The following is a 21,480-nucleotide window of genomic DNA, read 5'->3' as shown; positions in this document are numbered from 1 at the left end:
AATAAGAAGTGTTTACAAAAATTCATTATAGAAAATATTGAAATCATCACATCTATTAAGAGGGGATTATAATATATCCATCCAAAGGAGCTGCTTCAACTATTAAATTACAAATAGTGATAACATTTTGAGAAACATTTGACCAGGATGCAAACACCTTGGCATAGTCATTCTTCTGCCTACCACAATCAGCATGTCCAAAACTGAACCCATAATCTTTTCCCCATTTCTATCTTTCTACCATGCTTTTCCTCTGTATTCCTTATTATTTCCATTAATGATAATTCCATACCTCTAGTGGCCTGAATTTCAAAAACAAAACTTGATTTATTGTCTGCACCTCTATATTTTGCACTTTCATATACAGTTAGTAGTAATGTCCTGCCAATTTTTCCTCTAACAATCTCCATTCCATCTGGGCCACTGAATGTAAAGTCATGTCCACTGAAGTCTCTTCACACTTGCTTGTTCTCCAACATCCTGAAGACACCATGCTAGTTCTCTAGGCTGAAGACGTCTTAACTTGTCCCCTCTATCCATAGACACCCCTTCTAAATCCTTCACCAATCACTCACTGGAGTTACCTTTCTAAAATACACATATAATCATATCAATTCAAACCTTAAAATGCATTTATGGCTTTCCATGTCCTATAAGATGAAGTTTAGTTTTGTACCATGATGTAGAAGGCACTTTAGAATCTGACACCAAACAAACTTACTAGTCTGATCTCCCCTACCACACACTACAGTCCTGCCACACCAAAGAATGGGAAATTCTCTGAATACACAGTATTCTTCAGTCTCTACATATTTGCCTGATCAGTTCCCTCAACTTAGAATATATTTTACCCTCACTTTTTTGTTACCTATAAAAGTACTCATCCTTAAGATCACACACAAATAACATCCTGTCTGTGGAGCTTTATCTAATTTACCCTTAAATGTATTATCCTTTAGAACTCCACATGTAGCCAGGTGTGATGGTGCACACCTGTAATCCCAGCAACTCAGGAAGCTGAGGCAGGAGGATCACAGGTTTAAGACCCGACTCAGAAACTTAGCGAGGCCCTAAGCCATTTAAAAAATAAAAAGGGCTGAAGATGTGGCTCAGTGGTAAAGCAACCTCAGGTTCAATTTCTAATACCAAGAATTTAAAAAAAAAAAAAAGAACTCCACATATGGTTAGGAGGACATGACTTAGAACCAGACAACCTTGGGTTCAAATCCCCCATCTACCACTTTGCATCTTTGATTTGAGGCATGTTATTTTTCTCTCTCAGTTTTTGATTGCTCATCTTTATCTACCTCATGAGGTTCTTGTGAGGAGTAAATAAGATAATATGTATAAAGCATCTATCACAGAGCCTGTCCCAAAATTGGTACTCAATAAATGACAGCTGTTATCATTCATATGTTACTATGTCCTCCATTATATAGCTACATATTCACTTCCATTAGAAATTGATGACCCTTTTGAGGAAATAAAAAGCCATATCTAAAGAACCATATCATTTTCACTTTTTTTATCACCAGACCTAGCAGATGGATAGATGGATAGATAAAAGAATAAATGGCTACCTACAGAAATTAACAAACCCAGCACACAGATCTGGGGAAACGCCTTTGGAGAATGTAAGGCAGTTCTTTCTCACCTTTCACTTGACAATCTCTGGCTCCAGATACAAGTTTGTTCTTATACAAATCCATGCAAGTTACTGTCCCCTGGTGGCCATAGAAGATCCGTAAGCAAACCCCAGTTTTCAGATCCCAGTATCTGCAGGAAACAGGCCAAAATAATGACTGGGATTTTCTGAGGGCCCAAGGGATCAATCACACTGTATAGTGTTTCTTTATATCAGTGGGTAGTTGGAAAGCAGCAGAGTTTCATGGTTAAGCTTAAGATTCAGACACCAGGACTTGAATCCCAGTTGAAGCACTATTTGGTGTAATTTTAGGAAAGTTACTTAATTTCTATGTAAGATGATTTTCTCATACGTAAAGTGGTAATGGTAACAACAGTAGTTACTTTGTAGGATTTTTGGAAATAATTAATGCACTAATAGAGTGAGCATCAACTATAAATGAGTTCTACCCTCAGAGGACATTTGGAAGTATCTAGAGAGATTTTGGGGGGTCACAAAAGAGATTCTTGGTGGGGAAGGAGGAAATAGAGTCCAAGGAATCTACTGAACACCCCACAATGCACAGGGGAGCCCCCACAGTGAAGAATTTTTCATCTCCAAGTGTCAATAGCACAGATGTTTAGAAGCACTGCACCAATGCAGCTAACCTTAGGACAGTGACCCACACATAGAAAATGCTTGATAAACGGTAGCTGGCTCTAGGTGGGAGGATCCCTGGAATGACCACCATGTATAGGATTCACAGTACTGATTCAATGGTAGACCTGATCTTAAAACAAAAGCAACAAAATAATTTACCACTGTCATTTAGTTCAAAAATATTTTATGCACATCTAAAGCCTATATATGGGAACACATATATGAGTCATACTATTTTTCAATGAGGAAACTTGCCTGAAGACTCTTCCCTGTCATTGAAAAAATTATTTCACTTCAGCCAAGCTGCTTTTGTGACAGGACAAAGTTATAATATTAAGATAACTGACTCTGGAGCCAGCTGCCTAAGGTTCAATTCCAGGTCCATTACTTACTATTTGTGTGATCTTTGGTAAGTTTTAGAACCACTCTGTGCCTCAGTCTCTTCCTCCATAAATTTGGAATAAAAACAGTTCTTATTTCTCAAGGTTATTTTAGGCTCAGCACGTAGTGAATGATTAATAAGTGTTTCTTGGGACATGAAAAGTTTTTTTCCTTCTAATATTCCCCAAAGTCCCACAGCCTTACCAATACCTTCCCCAGTTTTCAGAGCCTGCTATGCAGCCACAGTGAATTCACAGGAGTATGAAAGAAAGCATGTTCTGATTTTTTTTTCCAGCAGCATGGCAGTCCATGTGCCCAGGTTGGTTTATGTAATGTATGGAAGAAAAGATATTTGATAGACACTTTTAGAAAATGGGAATAGAAGGAACTTCCTCAACTTAATGCAACTATAAACCAAAGTCACAACAGTATGCACTATTCTTAATGAAGAAACTTGCACTGCCGAGTCCCTTTGAGAAGGGAAACAAGATGACAGTGGCCACTCTCATGTGCTGTTGCTTGCCATGGCACTGGAAATCCCAGGCAAAGTTATAAAAAAAGGGGGGGGGAATATATTGTCATTATCGGCACCTAATAAGATCACCTACAAAATAAAACCAAATCAATATTAATGCATTAATGCATACTTTTAGCACTACTAAGAGAGGTGAGCAAGATTGCCAGACACAGTATCAACCTACATAGATCAATAGTATTTCTCTATTCCAGCAATAACCAATTAGAAAAAACAAATTAAGATAGCATTCATAATAGCAATAGAATTATATATAGGCATTTAATAAGCATATGTAAGATTTTTATAAAGAAACTGTAAAGTTCAAAGAAAGAACCAAGAAGATGATGTAAATGAATGTATTTCAAAAATTATTCTATAAATTCAGTGCAACACCAATCAAAAATCTTTTTAGGTTTTTTTAAGTTGATAAACTTATTCCAAAAACTCATATGTATACCACAACTGTTAACATGGAAAGGAGTGGAACTTTCCTCACCATGCAGTACTAAAAATAAAATATATAAAAAAATTTTAAATAGGGTAATTTTGATGCAATAATAGAAAAACAGCAATGAGAATTCAGAGACATTTCCATGCATGTATGGAAAATGACTATGTGATAAAGATGGGCCAACAAATCAACAGTGGGGGAGGGGGGCAGATGAAAGGTTATTTAGTAATTGCTGTGGGAGGAAAACTGTTTACTTTATCTAAAAATTTTTAGAAAAGTAATGGAAGCCCGATCTAACAAGCATACAAAGTCAAACTCCAGATAGATCAACTGACTATAAAAGATCAAACCATAAAGTCAATAACAGAAAATATCTCTGTGACCTCAAAGTAGAAAGAACTACAGACATGAGAGGAAAAAAATCCTGATAAACTGATAAATTTTATTACAACAATATTAAGAATTTTTGTTCAACAAAGGGCACTATGAACATAGTCGATAAATTAAAGAATTGGAGATCATATTTGCAATTTTAAAACTGACGAGAGACCATCTATTTGGTTGTTTTAGGCTGTTTTCCGAGTTCTGTATATACATTTTATCTACTTGTTTTTCTAGTAATGGACACTAGGTTGGATTGGCTCTCAATAATGCTGTATTGAGCATCTTCATTTATGTCCCTTTGATAATGTAAGATGATTTTTAGGAATAGGCACAAAAAATGAACTTGCTTAGATACAGGATAGGCAGCACCTAATTTGATTAAGAAATACATATTGAAGTCTGGAAAGATCTAGAAAGAAATACAAGAGCAAATCAATAAGAAAATTGGAGCAGCTTTAAAGGAAAAGTAGGCAAAAGAACATAATCAGGCAAATTATAAAAGAAGAAGTCACAAAAGGTAAATTCATTAGTAATCAGAGTAATGAACATGGAAATTATTTACACATATTCATCTTGCAAAAGTTTGAAAGCTGGATGATGTTCTGTGTTGGTAGGGAAGTAGGGATGCTGGAGCCTTACTGGTAAAAGCATAGACCCGTACAGTTTTTCTAGACTTCAGTATGGTACTTTTTAATCAAATTAGGTGCTGCCTAACCTGTATCTAAGCAAGTTCATTTTTTGTGTGTACATATTTCTAAAAAATCATCTTATCATCAAAGGTACATACATGAAGATGTTCAATGCAGCATTATTTATTTATTTAGTTAGTTTTTTGGTGGACACAATATCTTTATTTTATGTGGTGCTGAGGATCAAACCCAGTGCCTCATGAATGCTAGACGAGCACTCTACCACTGAGCCACGACACCAGCCTGCAGCATTATTTAGAGCCAATCCAATCTAGTGTCCATTACTAGAGAAGCAAGTAGGTAAAGTGTATATACAGAACTTGGAAAACAGCCTAAAACAACCAACTAGATGGTAACATGGGTGAATCTTTTGAAATGTAGGGTGGGGAGGGTGGGGGTGCAAACATTAGGAACAAAGATGCAAATTATTGATACATGTACAGACTTTATCAATACACATTTTGAAGGAACATACCTAAATAAAAAGAAGAAAAATTAGATGGTAGTCCAGTGGGGTATAGAAGTAAATAATAAAGGTAAAATAGCATAAATAAATAGTGCTAGCCATTAACACATATTACCAGACAAAAGTTAAGAATTTCTGTTCATCAAAAGATGCCATAGAAAATGAGAAGATAAGTCTTAACATGGAAGAAGAAATTTCCAATGCAAATATAAAGAAGAGATTCGTATCCATAAATTACACAAAATTCTTATGAAAATGTTGCTCCCTTCAAAAAAGAAGTAACTCTTATAAAAAGGAATCTCATAAAAGCATAAATGTCTCCCAAAACATATTGTTATGGTTAATTTTACACGTCAACTTGCAGAGAAGGTGCTTTGGAATAAGAGTAATATTTACATTGAACTTTGAGTAAAGCAGATGGCCCTCTAAAATGTAGACAGTCCTCATTCAATCAGCTGAAGGCCATGTACAGAACAAAAATGTGGACCTCCCCTAGCAGGACGGAGTTTTCCAGAACACTGCCTTCAGCCTTTATCTGCACCTTAAGTTCTGCAGAGCTCAGCCTTCCAGGCCAGACTATAGATTTTGAATTTGCCCACCTCCATAACCACACAAACCAATACCTTACAATAAATCTTCATCTATGTACACATCCTATTGGTCTTGTTTCTCAGGAGAACCCTGATGTACATATGGGAAAAAAAAATGTTCAATCTCACTAGAATAACCAGGGTTAGAATCAAAACCCTAAGGAGGTTTTATTTAATGCCCATCAGATTGGAAAAAAATGTCAAAGACTGATTGACAAAAAGTTTTGGTGAGCTGGGTGCATGCCTGTAATCCCAGAGGCTCAGGAAGCTGAAGAAGGAGCATTGCAAATTCAAAGCCCAGCCTCAGCAAAAGCAAGGTATTAAGCAACTCAGTGAGACCCTGTCTCTAAATAAAATACAAAATAGGGCTGGGGATGTGGCTCAGTGGTCGAGTGCCCCTGAGTTCAATCCCTAGTACCCACTCCCAACAAAAAGTATTGGTTAGTGTTTATAAGGAGGGATATTCTCATACCCTGGGGATGGAGGTATAAATTAATCCAACTATTTTGGAAAACAAAAATTTCCCTACTGAGAAGATATCTTTAAAAAAAATTCATGCATGTGAGTACCAGGTAATTCCAAGACCACCTATGGCAGTATTCTTGGAAAAATTAAAAACTAGAAATAATACAAATGTCCATCAACAGAATAGTGTGAGTTACAATACATTCATCCAATAAGATATTATATCTCTGTGAAAATAAATCATGACTGCTACCTACATCATATGGATCAATCTCAAAACAAAGTTCAGTGTAAGATTCAAGTACTGGGGCTGGGGTTGTGCTCAGCGGTAGAGTGCTCGCCTAGCATGTGGGAGGCCCTGGGTTAGATCCTCAGCACCACATAAAAAATAAATAAATAAAGATACTTAAAATATTTTTTAAAAAAGATTCAAGTACTGATGATTTTTTAAAACATGATTCCATTTATGTTAAGTTCAAAAATAGGCAAAATAATTAATATACTGGAGATATATAAACAAGAAGCAGAAACTATAAATAAACACAAGGGAGTGGTCAATACAAAATTTAGGGTAACATTATCCCTGATTGGAAAGAGGATAAAAGCAATAAGGGAAAGGCACCCATGGGTGATGGAGGAGGAGTAATGTTCTATTCTTGGTCTGAGAAACGGGTAGAAGAGTGTTTATTATTCTGCTTAAAATATATGAATACATACATGAATACATACTTTTAATGTTTTATCATAGTTATATATAATGTTGGGGTTCATTTTGACATAATCATATATGCATAGAATATAATTTGCTCTACTTCAGTCCCTAGTACTTCCCCTTTTCCTCCCCTCCTCTCTCCCCCTATTCCCCTTCCTCTACTCTACTGGTCTTCCTTGTATTTATTTAAAGGTTGTTTTAAATTAGTGCATAAAAAAAAACAAAAACAAAGATATGAAAAATTGTGCTGTATATGTGTAGTAAGAATTGTAATGCATTCTGCTGTTGTATACTTAAAAAAATAAAATCAATTTAAAAAGACTACAAAGTAATAATAATAACCAATGAATTAGGAATGGGTAGATGTATAAATGAAATAATAATGATAGAATATTGACAATTGTTGAAGGTTGGTTGTGGGCACATGGATATTGTTGTACTATTCTGTTTATTTTTATATTTCTTAAATTTTAAATAATAAAAAGCTTTTAAACCATGATTGAAAAAATAGAGAAAAAAATAAATTAGTGCATAAATACATATATTTTTAAATACCATTTTCTCCTATACTTCATACTCACAAAAACTATCTTTCATTGAAGAAATCTACTAAAAGAAGTACAGATTTTATCTTTATTTAAGAATGCTAATAAAAAGAGAGAGACTTTTTCTGATTCACAGTCACCCACTGGGAATACAACTGATAAGTTTATGAATCTATCCCATTTAAGTAAATTCTTGACTTTTACCTTGTCAAAAAAAATCCATTGTAGGTTTTCTAAAAATTAGTATTATTGAGAATGACTTTTCAATAAATACAAAAAGTCTGTACACTTCTTCCACATCTGACTCTAGACCCTCGGTCTGATGGCAATCATTACCTCTTTGGACCACTCACCTGATGCTTAGGTCGTAACTCCCGCTTAGGAGATAGTGTTCCCCCTCACACAGGAAGAGAGTTCGGATACTCCCCACATGGCCTCGGAATTCAATAGGTATCACCTTGATTTTTAAGATGTTAAGAAGTTTGATCTTCCTATTAGATGACACAGCTATTAACTCTCCCCCAGAATAATGGATCACTCTGTTCTGGTCCCACCTGAATTTTGGGATGGGGATGGGGAGATGGATTATACATGAAAGAAAAGTTAGCATCCTCCCTGGATCTTACTTAGCACTGACTTTTGTATACTGTGGTTGTACAATGGAAAATCTAGGACCTCCCTTGCTGAGAAGGGAGACAGCAGAAGGCAAGACCTAGTATTAACAGACCCTGATGATTCCAACCTCATACCATGAAAAAAAAAATCCATTTCAGGTAGATTTAAAGCCTAAAGACATAAGTCTAAAATTATAAAAAAAAATTAAAATTATTCTGCTAATGTATGCTAAATCCCCAAGAAAGAGAATAGAATATGTGGCATTCCCCAAACTTATTGGACCATGGAAATCTTTCTTCATGGAAAATCTCAGAGGAAGTCCTATGTTCATCTGTATTTCTTCTATTTCTTTCCTTTCTTTTTCCTTTTCTTCTTTCCCTCTTTCTTCCTTTTCCTTAACTAATATGTAAGGAACATTTATTAGGTCCAAATTTCTGTGCTAGTAGGTACCATGGGAAATAGAAAAATGAATAAGATACAAACCTTGCTCACCAAAAGCTTAGAGTTCAATAAATCCAGGTAAGTTGAATTAATTTTCCAATAATAGAATTATTATGAAGTAACTAAAATATTTTCAGGATAACCAAATAATTTATTGTCCAAACTGAGACTTTCTTGTTGTGAAAGAGGATGCTATTAGTCAGTATACTAGGAACACAGTAAAATGGAATTGTCTCAATAGTATACTCACTCTAAATATGAGGAGCAATTCTTTAGATTTTTGTCTTCATTCCATTTGTCATATTCAGAGTTTAACCAGTCATCATCTAAAGAGTAATTATCACCATACTTACTCATAAAAATTCAACCCTGGAGCAGGCGGAATAGATAGCATTATGGTTTAGACCTAGACTGTCTCCTAAAACCTCATGCGTTGAAGGTTTGGTCCACAATGTAGCAATATTTAGAGTGGAGCTTTTGAGAAGTGATTAGGCCATGTTCTGGCTGAATCAGTGGATTAATCCACTGAAGGATTAATGTTTGATGGCATTATTGGGAGATGATGGAAACTGTAGGTGATGGGGCTCACTGGAGGAAAGAAATTACTGGAGGCCCACCCTAGAAGAATAGACCCTTTCCTTGCACCCTCTCTCTTTTACGCTCTGCTTCTCAGCTGCTATAAGGTGAATAGCTTTCTTCTAACATGCTCTTCCACGATGTCCTTCCACCATTATGTTCAGGCCCAAAACAATGGAGCCCAGCTGAGTATGGACTGAAACCACTGAAAGTGTGAACCTAAATAAGTCTTTCCCCCCTCTAAGTTGTTTGTCTTAGGTATTTTGTCCCAGCAATGGAAACCTAACTAACACAGCTAGCTCAGTGGTAGAGTTCTTGCCTAGAACGTGCAAGATCCCAGGTTCAGTCCCTAGCACTGGAAAAAGCAATAACAAAACCCTTCAATTCTGTCTTCCCCATACTGATTGGTCTATTTTTGAGATGCATTTTGTTAATAAAATTCATGGCCAACATTAAAGTAGAGGTGGCACAACCAAATGATGTCATATTATGCAATTCTTATAAATACAATTTTCACATTTAATGTGGAAAGATATCCACTGTGTTTTGCTGGATTGGATTACAAAAACATATAGCATAATCCTATTGTTATTCAAAATATGTCCTATGCAGGGGCTAGGGTTGTGGCTCAGTGGTAGAGCGCTTGCCATGCATGTGTGAGGCCATGGGTTCGATCCTCAGCACCAAATACAAATAAATAAATAAATAAAAATTAAAGATATTTAAAAAATTATGCCTTATGCATGTGAAAAGAAAATGCTAGAGAATAGACATCAATATTAATGGCAGTTATCTCCATACAACAAAATTTTAGATGTTTGCTTTTCTCTACACTTTTTCTGGCATTTGGAGGATTTTTTCCCCAATAAGCACGTATTCTTTCTTTAATTAAAATAAAACAATAAAGATATTCTAAAAAAATATTTTATGCACATAACATGTAAAAAATGTTGGAGGTCAGCATACTCAAAATTTATTCAAAGAAAATGTTCTCTCCCTACTACCAAGAATGGTTCAAAATTAAGCACATATTGTTCAAAGAGGATCTCATGCTAGTTCAGGGGCAGGGGTGAGAAGATCTTTCTAAGCTGACAGGGGTCAGGAGAATTCTAAGATGTCAATGTAGTTAATCAAAGTGTCCCAGAAAACCTTGATTCTGACTCCAGTACCTACGTGTCAGAGAGAATGCGGATATTGTAGGTCCCACAGAAAACATTTCTCTCCTCCATCTGGACCTGTTGAGTTTCCTGGTTCTGGTATGCAGTCCACAGATTGTAGTCACTCTAACAAGGGAATATGTGAAGTCAAAATGTGGCATCAACTTTATCCAGGGCTCTTGATACTCCTCCAGTCTCCCCTGGCAATGGTGCAAAGACCCATGGTTTCTTTCTTCTAAGAGTGTGGCTTCTGCTTCATGGTGAAAGGGGAAAGCCCATGAGTTGGCACCAAAGTAATCCATGAGTTATATAGAACATGCTCAGTTAAGGGTCCTAATTGATCTTTCCCGTCTGTATATTCTGTATGTTCTGATTCTATGAGCTTTTAAGGATGAATTCCAAATAATGCTGAGAATGCAGCTTTTCTGCAAACGAGCTCACAAGGAGTGAGATATATATATATATATATATATATATACATAATTAAGCTACACTCCTTGTACATTTCTGTTTCTGAATTTTCATACATCTTCAACTTTCATTGTTCTGAGAGCTGTCTAATGAAGTAGATCACTGGCTCACAAAATATTCTCATCACCTTAACAGATAATATATCTGGGACTTATGGAGGGGAAATAAATTTTATAAAGTCTCAACAGAAATGTTTTCCTGTGTTTCTCAATGTATCTTTTCTTCCTTTTGTCCTTCCTTCCTTCCTTCCTTACCTCTTTTCCTTTCTCCCACTTCCCTCTCTCCTTCCCTCCCTCATCCATGACACACATCCTGAGCAGCTATGGCATGCCATGCATGATAATTTCTGATACAGATGATTGAACAAACACTCCTAGTTCCTCTTCTTCCGAACCATACTTCACCCTTAAAGAGCAGGAAACAATAGTCACATTGTACTGGCAAGAAAAAAAAAAGATGGCAAGTTTGTCATGAAAGGAAAGAAGAAGATCACAACATCACACTTGCATCTGACAGCCTTGGGGACATCTTTGGATCTCCTTCCAAACCTTCTCCTTCTCCCTCATGCCTTTGGACTCTTCCTCAGATGCCCTCTTTCTCTGCCCAATCTCCTCCTTAATCAAGTAGTGACACTCACCTACAAATCTCTGGCCCAGAATGTGCCAACCTTCCTCCCCTCCAGCCCAAACAACTTTCCATATCCCTGCTTGAATTAAACAAGGCTTCCCTGGTTTCTCCCAACAAAGATGGAAATTCCTTGGCCCTCCATTATCTCCTCGGTTTTGGGAGCACATGGTGGAATCATTCATTGGGATGTAGAAAACACAGCTCTGCCCCTCACCAGCTAGGAGACCTCAGGCAAGTTTTCTAACATCATAGTCTTAATTTCTACATCCATAAACTAGGAGGGATTATACCTACTTGATCCGCAGTGAAAATCAAAATAAATGATGTATATAAAGCCATACTCCTGGCCTTTAGTAGAGAGTGCCTATTATTGTGAGAAGCATTCACCTCCATTTTTCCCCCGGGCAATGGTGTAAGGACCCATGGATTCTCTCTTCTAAGAGTGTGGCTTCTGCTTCATGATGAGGGGGAAGAGCCTGGAACTGCTTCATGTTCTCTCTGGTCTCCATACTCTCTTCCTTGTTTCTATTCCCCTTCCCTTTTTTAAAATTTTTTTTAGTCATACATGACAGCAGAATGTATCTTGACATATAATACATACATGGAACGTACATACATCAATCATTATGTCTATTCTATTCTGCAGCCCTTCCTATCCCCCCTACTCCTTCCCTCCTCTCCCATTCTTTCTCTCTATCCAATCTAATGTGACATATTTTTTTCTTTTTCTCATTACAACATCATATATGTATTCTGTATAACAATGAGGTTCTCCTTCTATCTTCCGTGCAACTCCCCTTCTCCCTCTTTTTCCCTCCCACCTCTCTTCCCTATTTAGTAGTAGTCTTCTTCTCAAGCTCTTCCTCCCTATCTCATTTTTAAGACATTTCTGGAATGCCAAACCCTGCCTTGAAGGTCCTTTTCTTTGGTCAGTTACAAATTCCATCACCTAAAGTAAAGAATAAGGGCATTTGTTTCATTAGACTTAGAAAAGAAATAAATTTGTGAAGGACAGGGTTCAGTTCAACTTGTGCCTCTTTCATGCAAATGTCTGGGAGACCTTGACTTCTCTGAGCCTCACTTTCTTTATCTATAAAATGAGTGAAGGAGATTCTGTTAAGAGTCATCCGTGGGCTACGCATTGTAGCCTAGTGAGGGGATAGGTCTGGCATTGGGAACTTACCGTGGCACTCCCACAGGGATAGACCACCTCATGTAGGTGAACTTCCCCCTCAGCTCTGCCAAAGATCTCACATAGCACCTGAGATGGGTGTGACCTGCCAGGATGCCAATCAACCTGCTGACTGCAAAATATCTACCCTTGAAGCCTTATCCCTACCTCTGATGCACCCCCTTAAACAACCACCAGAGCCGTCTTTCCTTTGTTTAGTTCCAGCTCTTGCGTGGACTGGATGTATCAGGGGCTCTGCTTTTGTAAATATATTTCTGACTCTTTGTATTCTGTTCTTCACTAATTATTTTAGACTTTAAGTTTTAATGTGACTTACACCCTTCTTAGCCTGAAGCAGAACCCCCCAACAAGACACTGGCCACTGGCCATTGCCCCCGTTAAGATTCACAAATGTACTTTCTTTGGCCCATGAAATGCCTTTCACTGCTTGCCATTAATTAAGAAAAGCAAAAGATTTCACATAATCATTCAGATTTCCTCCTGAAAACTCATATGTCCTGGCAGCCTGGGGGCAGAGTTATCATAGTAATAATTAACTGAAGCTGAGCAGTGACTGGCCCCTTTCAGTAGGGAGTGAGCTCTCTAGTTCATCACAGTTTCAATGTCCTTTACTCTCCCCACTGTCTGCTCCCTGATCTATGTGACCTGCCTGTGCCTACACAGAAGCTAAGTGATCTCTCTGGATGCTTCTATTGCTTAAATTCTTAGTTATGCCACATAAGGAAGCTAAAGTCAGACCACCCTTCATCTAATATCCCTTCCGGGCCAACTAAATAAGTAGGAACTTCATCAGAGAGGTGGGGGAAGGAGTCTAGTGTTCTTAGGAGTAACTACCATGCCTGCAGACTCAATTCATGAAGCTGCAAGAGTCTTTCCTTTACTCTACTTTATCACTGCCTCAGAATAGATGGGGTGATCTTATCTAGAATCTCTCCTTCCATCCAAGAAACGAAAAGAACCCAGATGTGAGAGTTGAGAAGGCAGACCTTTTGGATCAGTCCTGGTCCTCCTCTCCTAAGCAGCAATCAAGTAACCTCAAGATGGTTGGGCTGAGAGAGTTGAGGGAAACCCCAGCTCAAAGCTGAATTCACTCCTGGTCTCTGAGCTCTCCACTAGATGATCTAGTGCCATGAGCACAGGTCCTGGCCATGGGATATGAGCCAAAAAGAATCCTGAGAGGACAACCCAATCAATCTATTCATTAAACAGATGGGGAATCAAGACCCATGGAGGGGAAGTGACTTGCAACTTGGTAACAACACAGAAGAACTATGGTCTCCCTTAGGGAATGGTGCCTCCTACCATCACTTTCCTTTCTTGAGGACTGAGTCTCTATGTCAGCCTTCAATGGCCAATGGGAGCATTGGACACTCATGGAACTTGCCCCAGACACCATTAAAACTCACCTTTGTTCTCAATTTCCACTTGGGATTTTTGGTACGTATGCGCTTCCCATCATCTCCTATTTTAGGAACTGGGATAGAAAGCTTGTTGGCATAATTGGGATCTATTCCTTTTGTGTAGGATCCCTGGAGAGGGGGAAAAAACAGAAAATGGCTGCTCTTGGATATCTGCACTCTCATTTATTGCAGCAATATTCAAAAATAGCCAAGATATAAAATGTCCTATTCATGGATGAATGGCTAGAGAAAATGCAGTATACACGACAGAATACTATCCTGCCATTAAAAAAAAAAAGAAGAAGGAAATCCTGTCATTTACAACAATGTGGATGGCATCGAGGACATTATGCTAAGTGAAATAAGCCATGCACAGAAAGATAAATACTATGTGAATGGGCCTCATGTGCAGAACCTAAAAAAGCTGACTTCATACAAGTAGAGAGTAGAATAATGGTCAGCAGAGGTTGAGGTAGTTCAGATGGAGTGGGAGATGGAGAGATGTTGGTCAAAGGATTCATAATTATAGTTAGATAAGAGTCTATTGTGTAGCAGGTGATTCTAGATAATAATGATATATATTGTATTCTAGAAAAGTGCAAAGAGAGTAGATGTTAAGTGCTCTTGCACCACAAAATTGAGAACTATGTGAGGTGATGCACTTGTCACTTAGCTGTAAATTTTTTTATAAAACAAGAAATGACAACTCTTCATTCCTTCTCTCCAGGAGAACAGAAAAGACTAGTTTTTTTGGTAAAATCTGAAGATGGGTAAAAACTCTGGCCAGGGAAGGAAGGTCCAAGTCTAGTCAGTTATGCGAATGTTGTGCATGGACCAATGGAGGAGGAGGATGAATACCAAATGCCTGGAGGAAAACCAGCAAGAGATGGTTATCAGTTTCCAGATGATGACCTGCCTTACCATGCCTGCATCTTCTCTCCTTTGTCACCTACCTCTGCTGCGGGAAAAAAAGTCAAGACCACCAAGGTATCAGGCAAGAAACTGAGTAGTCAAAATGCCAGAGATAATGACTGTCAGGTAGAAAATTTCATATGGACCTAAATATATTCTTGGTGACCTTGTAAACTTCTCTATAGCATGAGTTTGGTTCAGAAGCATATTCATGGCTTTCTTATTGTGTAAACTCCAATATGAGTCCTTGGGTGGGGGTTGAAAATTCCCTGCTTTGTGAGATTATGTTTTGCTTCATGTTTTGCAGCTCTGGGGATGGATCCCAGGACTTTATTCATACTAGGCAAGTGCTCTACCACTTGAGATACATCCCAAGCCCTGGCAGTTTTGGAAAGGCTTGGCCTCTCTGTTTCAGACACATTTTTAAACATATTGTCCCTGCTATGTACACTGACAATAGAAGGGTAAATGGTGACCAATGGGGAGTCCAGACAACAAGGAAATGGCTACTAACACCTAACAAACAGCTAATGTGAAGCAGGAGGCCAGCTGAGGGTCTGCCAGGGAAATGGAAAGGCTCATAGTTAGGTCATCCTCAACAAGGAAAGGAAGCTGGTCTCCAGAGATGCCCCTCCCAGACTGGAAATACCTGCAAGAGGGCAATTTGGTTCTGAATGAAGGTTTGTGTACTCAACTCCATCTTCACCTGATGAGCCATCGCAGCCCAGTGCTGGCTTACAGAGGCACACTTGTTCAGAGTGTTTCTATCGAGCATTCCTAGGGGAGAGGTAAAAAACAGAAAGATGGACCCAGAAATCCCAGGATTGGGCCAGAATGGGAGATATCTGAGGACTCCCCTCATCCACCCCAGCATACTTAGAATGTACTTGGAGAGATGGAGAGGGAGGTGACGGATAAAGTCCCGGTATCTGCTGTAGCCACAAGACAGGTCTCTGACATCATCCAGCTTTATCAGCAGATTGCAGGAATTGTCTTCTGACCTGGATGTGATTGTTTTTCCAGAAAACATTCTGTTCATCTCGGAAATACACTGCAGTGTACTCTTCCATTGTCCCTCTAGAGTGAAGCCAGAGAAGGGTGCATGGTTGAGTTGTCTCTAGCCTCAGAACAAATCCTCACCAAAAGCTTCCCCCCAAAAAATAAAGCTTATGCAAGTGAGCTCATGCAACATATTCTTCTTATCTCTTCTGCCACATGAAAATAGTACTTCCTGACCCAAACATGCAATTCCTTTACTGCCTTCTCAGCGACAGGAGATGTCTAAAGTAGCAAAGCCTGAAATGACATCGTGTCTGGAATTTCTTTGAAAATATCCCAACAAGAGGGCTGGGGATGTGGCTCAAGGGGTAGCGCGCTTGCCTGGCATTCGTGCAGCCCGGGTTCAATCCTCAGCACCACATACAAACAAAGATGTTGTGACCACCGAAAACTGAAAAATAAATACTAAAAAAAAACTCTCTCTCTCTCTCTCTCTCTCTCTCTCTCTCTCTCTCTCAAAAAAAAAAAAAAGAAAGAAAGAAAGAAAGAAAGAAAGAAAGAAAGAAAGAAAGAAAGAAAATATCCCAACAAGAAAAAAGTAAGCAATTTTAAAGGGGTAGAGATGGATAAAATAAGATCAGTAGGGTTTGAGATGTAGCTCAGGGTAGACGTTTGCCTAGCAAGTATGAGACCCTGAGTAAACTATTGACAATTGTTAAAGCTGAATAATGGTTATATGGATGATTTATTAGACTGTTCTATCTACTTAAAGAAAACTTATATATATATTACTTTTAGTTGGACACAATATCTTTATTTTATTTATTTTTATGTGGTGCTGAGGATTGAACCCAAGGCCTCGCACATGCTAGGTGGGCACTCTACCATTGAGCCACAACCCCAGCCCTATTCTATCTACTTTTAAAGTTTGGAATTTTCCATATAAAAGGTGTTTTAGAATTTATGCTTTGTGTTTCTCATGATTATTTTATGTACTAGTCCTATGCCACACATTATTGACTGGTGTTTTAGTCAATAACGGACCATGTGTGTGACGGTGGTTACACCATATAGCCTATGTCTACTATGTCTACTATGGTGAATAGTAGGCTATACAACATCTTGGTTTGTGTAAGTACACTTTATGTTGTTCACACAATGGTGAAATCAACTAACAACATGTTTCTCAAAATGCATCTCTGAAGTTAAGATGATTCATGAGTGTACATGTCTTATTTCAAAAACAAACTTAGGACAGCCTTTGAGATCAGGGACCAAATTCCTCACTGCTTTAGTTTCTTCCTCAAGACTAAATCCAAAGCTTAAAAAAAATAGCCACAGGTGAGTTGGATCCTAGAGGCACCCATGCACCATGCCAAAGCTCAGAGCTGGCTGGTGGGTTATGACCTGGGACAGAAGGAGATGTCATAAGAAGCTCTGTAAAGTTTCCTTTTTGATCTTTACTTCCAGGTGTCTCTCGGAAGCATCATGGTGGAAGGGCAAAAGCATGAGCTTTGGGGTCATACTGACTAATTTTTATCCTTCATCCCTTACCAGGTTACCAGCTGTGAGGAGTAAATGAGAAAAGAAAAAAAAAACATCAAAGAGCCCAACATACTGGAGATGCTGAGTGAATGTTAGTTCCCAAAATCTGTTACAGTCAGAGGTCACTGCCCTCCCAGCCCTTCCAACTCCACTAAGACTTCCCAATCTCATATATTCAGAGACTCTTCCATTTACATAGGGTTACATCCTCCACAAAGAAAAACATCCCTAAGTTAAAAATACCATAACTCGGGCTGGCATTGTGGCTCAGTGGTAGAGCGCTTGCCTTGCATGTGTGAGGCCCTGGGTTCGATCCTCAGCACCACATAAAAAAAAATACCATAACTCAAAAACGCACTTGATCCATTCTAACCATTGTTAAGTTGAAAAAAAAACACTGCAAGTCAAATCATCACAAATAAAGATACTTCTGACTTAAGGCGAGATTACGTCTCCCGATAAACCCATTGTAAATTTTAAAAAGTGATGAATTGAAAGTGCTAAGCCAGTAGTTGTACACTGGCTTTCTTGCTAAAAGCTGACTTACCAGTATGTGATGCTTCTCTCTCCAGCTTTTCAGGCACTGTTTTATTTCCTGGGGCTTTAGACAACGGGAAAGATGTGGGCTTGAGTTTAGCTGCCCAGAAGATATGTGAAGTCTTAGACTTGGGGTCGTAGCCTTTCTCAGGGAAAAAACTCACATGGGCAGAGTCTTGACTAAGCGCTGAAGAACAAAACACCAAGACAAAGATGCTCTTCAAGCAGGTATACAGAACATGAGGCGGAGGTCAATGGTTTTATTTTTCCTTATTTCTTCTAAGAACAGTCTGTATCTGTAGACTGTTTCTGCAGGTTTTTCATTCTTGGATTCAACCAATCGCAGATTTAAAATATTGAGGAAAAATAATGCATCTGTACTGAACATGTACAAACATTTTTTTTCTTGTCATTATTCACTAAGCCATATAGGATAATAACTTTTTGCATAGTATTTGCATATATAAGCAATCCAGAGATCTCTAGTACTCTAGAGGAGTTAAAGTATCTGAGAGGTTCTATGCAAATACTGCACCATTTTATGAATATGAATAACTGTCTTGAATCAAATTAGAAAATTTAACTCTTTAAGAGAGAATATGTCCTAGGAAGAAGAGGGTCATTTATAACTGAACTTATTAGCTCTAACATAAAGAGCTGATTCCTAGAGTGCATGGTGGAGCCTTTGAAATACACCACATGAGTATGTTCCACCATAGGAGATGCTCAGGAAAAGACACAGATATCAATTCACTTGCTGAGTGACCTAAACTCAGTTGCTTAGATTCCCTGGACTGTGGCTTGCTTATCTATAAAATTAAGGAATGGGACTGTTTGATCACTAATCTAACTCATGGTTTTGACACGCCAGTCTTCTATCATTTTTCACCACAATTATCATTCTTTTATATCCCTGACATGGATGAAAATAAGTGAAATACTTAGGGATCAAATTGTACCCTAGGACCCTGAACCATGTACAACCAGAGGAATGAGAAGTTGTGCTTCATCTGTGTACTATACGTCAAAATGCATTCTACTGTAAAATAAATAAATAAATAAATAAATAAATAAATAAATAAAATTTTTTTTAAAAATCGTGCCCTAGGTTATTTAACTTTAAGATTCCTTTGGATTCCATTAGCCTGCAAACATGATCACAACTCAAGCCTCCTTGACAATAGGAATTACCCATCTTCAAGAGCTCAAATTCCAAAACCCCTCCAAGAAACTCACCCTTCCCACTCTTTTCTTACTCCAACCCCCCTTCCCTTCCCCTTGCTGGAAATTCCAACTCTTAGTCCCCTCCTAATCTTGAGTCCCTTGCCTCTCTTCTGGTTTCTTTTGCCTTCCTAAACCAGCTGGCCAAACACTTTCAAGAGTCTCCTATGGATACCCTACACTAATGATTCTCAAAATGATGTTTCCAGACTAGTGGCATTAGCAATAGCTGAAAACTTATTAAAAATACAGCCTATTGACTACCTCAGACCTAATGAGTAAAAAGTTCTACTGCAAGAGGACAACAATCTGTTTTAACAAGTGTAACTGGAGACTCTGATGGAAATACAGTTTGAGAACTACCATCCTAGAATCATTTGGATGTTTAGCTACCTCCAACCTTGAATAAACTCCACTTCAAGATTTGATTCTATGATAAAAAAAAATAGGGCAGAATGAATGTTTATAAAGTCCCAAGCTCTAACCTCTTGGCTTGCTTTCTGAGCAGGACTATTGAAGAACAAACCAGTTTTGCAACTTCCCCATTACATCCCTCCCAAGCCCAGTCTAATAATCCCTAATGCAGGAATGAAATGATACCATCATTGAGTGGTCAGAGGCAGGGACCAGCCATTTCTGAACCTAAGTCATGCAGAAACCCATTTCAAATCCTCACAGTTTCAAGTCCTATACTTCTTCCTGCATTGGCCTTTTTTTTTTTTTTTTTTTTTTTTTTTTTTTAGTTTTCTAGAAGGAAGTCACATTCAGTGATTTCTCCTTGGGCAAACAAGATCAAATGTCAGGACAAGGTTCAAAGAAGACTTTCCTGCATTACACAGTATTCGTCTGCCTAAGCTTGTCTGCACCTGCTGCTCCTTGTAGTCTTGTTTTCTGGTCTCCCAGGGCCCTCTTCTCCCTACCTGTTTACCTGAGATATTGTTCCACTCTCTCAGAAACAGGACTCTGATCACATCGGCAGCCATGAGCAGTAACTTGGTGTCACACATCTGCAGCAGCAAAAGAGTGTAATTTGCCTTCGTCTGGTGGGTGCTATTGCCAAACCAGTACAAGATCTCCCTCAACTTTTCTTCTGCAGTTTTATCCAACATGGGGTTCAAGGAGGATTTCGCTTTCCCCTCCATCCTGAGATTGATCCGGGACCTGTTATAGATGAAATCCTTTCCCTGGGTAGTCTGAAGGATATTTTGGAAATAGTTTAACAAGTACAAGCTGTTTAACTGTTCCAGAATGCTAACTAGAAATCTCCTCTGAGACATGCTGCTGATCCTTCGGAACCACTCCTTGGTAGAAAAGATCTTCCAGGCTAAGATACATGTTTCACACTTCTGGCACAAAGGGACCGAATCGTTTCCCTTCTCACAACGAAAATAGGGGGCATTCTTGAGCCTTGGTTCCAGGTTTGCCATGATCCTGAGATAACCAGATCATTTTATCCTTGCCAGTTAGAAACTCTGTACCAAACACCGGAGGAACAGAGAAAGTGGACAAAAGCCCCTACTGAGCCTTTTCTGTTATAAACATCTCCTGGAGAAAAAGTAAACCATAGTGACCAAGGGAAAGTTTATCTGTCCCAGAAACTGCCAGTAGAAGTCTGGCTTCTTGTACTGACCTCCTTGGAAACATGGCTTTACCGTAAATCTCCTAAACCTGGCACTACTTTGTGGAGGCAGTTGCTGTATATTCTGAAAGAGCTGGTCATCTCATTTCTAGAACAAGAATACTGCAAGAATTTAAATAATATGTGCCTTTTAAAGAGGGAAAAAAATACGGTGTAGCTTGGTGTTACACTTCAATTGTTGTTACTAATGACTTTTAAATCTTCATAAATATTTAATTAGATGTAAACGTCTTATGTTTATAGCTATTCAGTTATAAGGTGGCTATCTCAATGATCCCGAAGAAGTTTATATTCAATTTCTTAAGGCATCATCAAAGTAAAACCACAAATATTTAAATTACATTGAAATTGTTTAACTGCTTCAGAATGCTAACCAGAAATCACTTCAGAGAACCACACTGAGGTACAGAAAATTTTACTTGACCTGAGAATATGTGGGGGTTGGACTTCCAGATGCGATAACATACCTATGTGTAGGGGACACAGCACAGCTTATCAGCAAAGAGTGGAGGGTCTGGGGTTAGACTGCTGGGTTGGGACCCCAATCCAGCCTTTTACTAGCTCCCGTGAACACAGGCAGATTATTTAATCCTCTATGTTTCAGTGTCCACATCTGTAAAATATAGACCACACTAGTTCCTACTTCTAGTGCTATAATGAAGAT

General features: G+C 38.4%; 1 protein-coding gene across 3 annotated transcripts in view; it reads right to left on the bottom strand.

The window, feature by feature from the left end:
- The window catches only part of Fbxw10b (F-box and WD repeat domain containing 10B), a 37,160-nt gene extending 16,471 nt beyond the window's left edge, over positions 1-20,689 (bottom strand). For 2 of the 3 annotated variants that reach the window (XM_026409419.2, XM_026409418.2), the window contains exons 1-8: positions 20,106-20,689; positions 17,967-18,143; positions 15,752-15,952; positions 15,525-15,652; positions 13,970-14,092; positions 10,290-10,399; positions 7,838-8,038; positions 1,655-1,776 (exon numbers count right to left, since the gene is read on the bottom strand). In XM_026409419.2, the coding sequence (XP_026265204.2) occupies positions 1,655-1,776; positions 7,838-8,038; positions 10,290-10,399; positions 13,970-14,092; positions 15,525-15,652; positions 15,752-15,952; positions 17,967-18,143; positions 20,106-20,604 (1,561 nt within the window). In that variant the 5' untranslated portion in view covers positions 20,605-20,689. Of the gene's footprint in view, positions 1-1,654; positions 1,777-7,837; positions 8,039-10,289; positions 10,400-13,969; positions 14,093-15,524; positions 15,953-17,966; positions 18,144-20,105 lie in introns of all 3 variants that reach the window. The other variant, XM_077800944.1, reaches the window with a different exon arrangement.
- Positions 20,690-21,480: the final 791 nt, after the last annotated feature.

The sequence above is a fragment of the Urocitellus parryii genome, chromosome 7 (genome assembly GCF_045843805.1).
Source record: "Urocitellus parryii isolate mUroPar1 chromosome 7, mUroPar1.hap1, whole genome shotgun sequence".
NCBI classification, from domain to species: domain Eukaryota; kingdom Metazoa; phylum Chordata; class Mammalia; order Rodentia; family Sciuridae; genus Urocitellus; species Urocitellus parryii.
The sequence above is the reverse complement of the archived record's forward strand: the minus strand, read 5'-3'. Positions and strand labels throughout refer to the sequence as shown.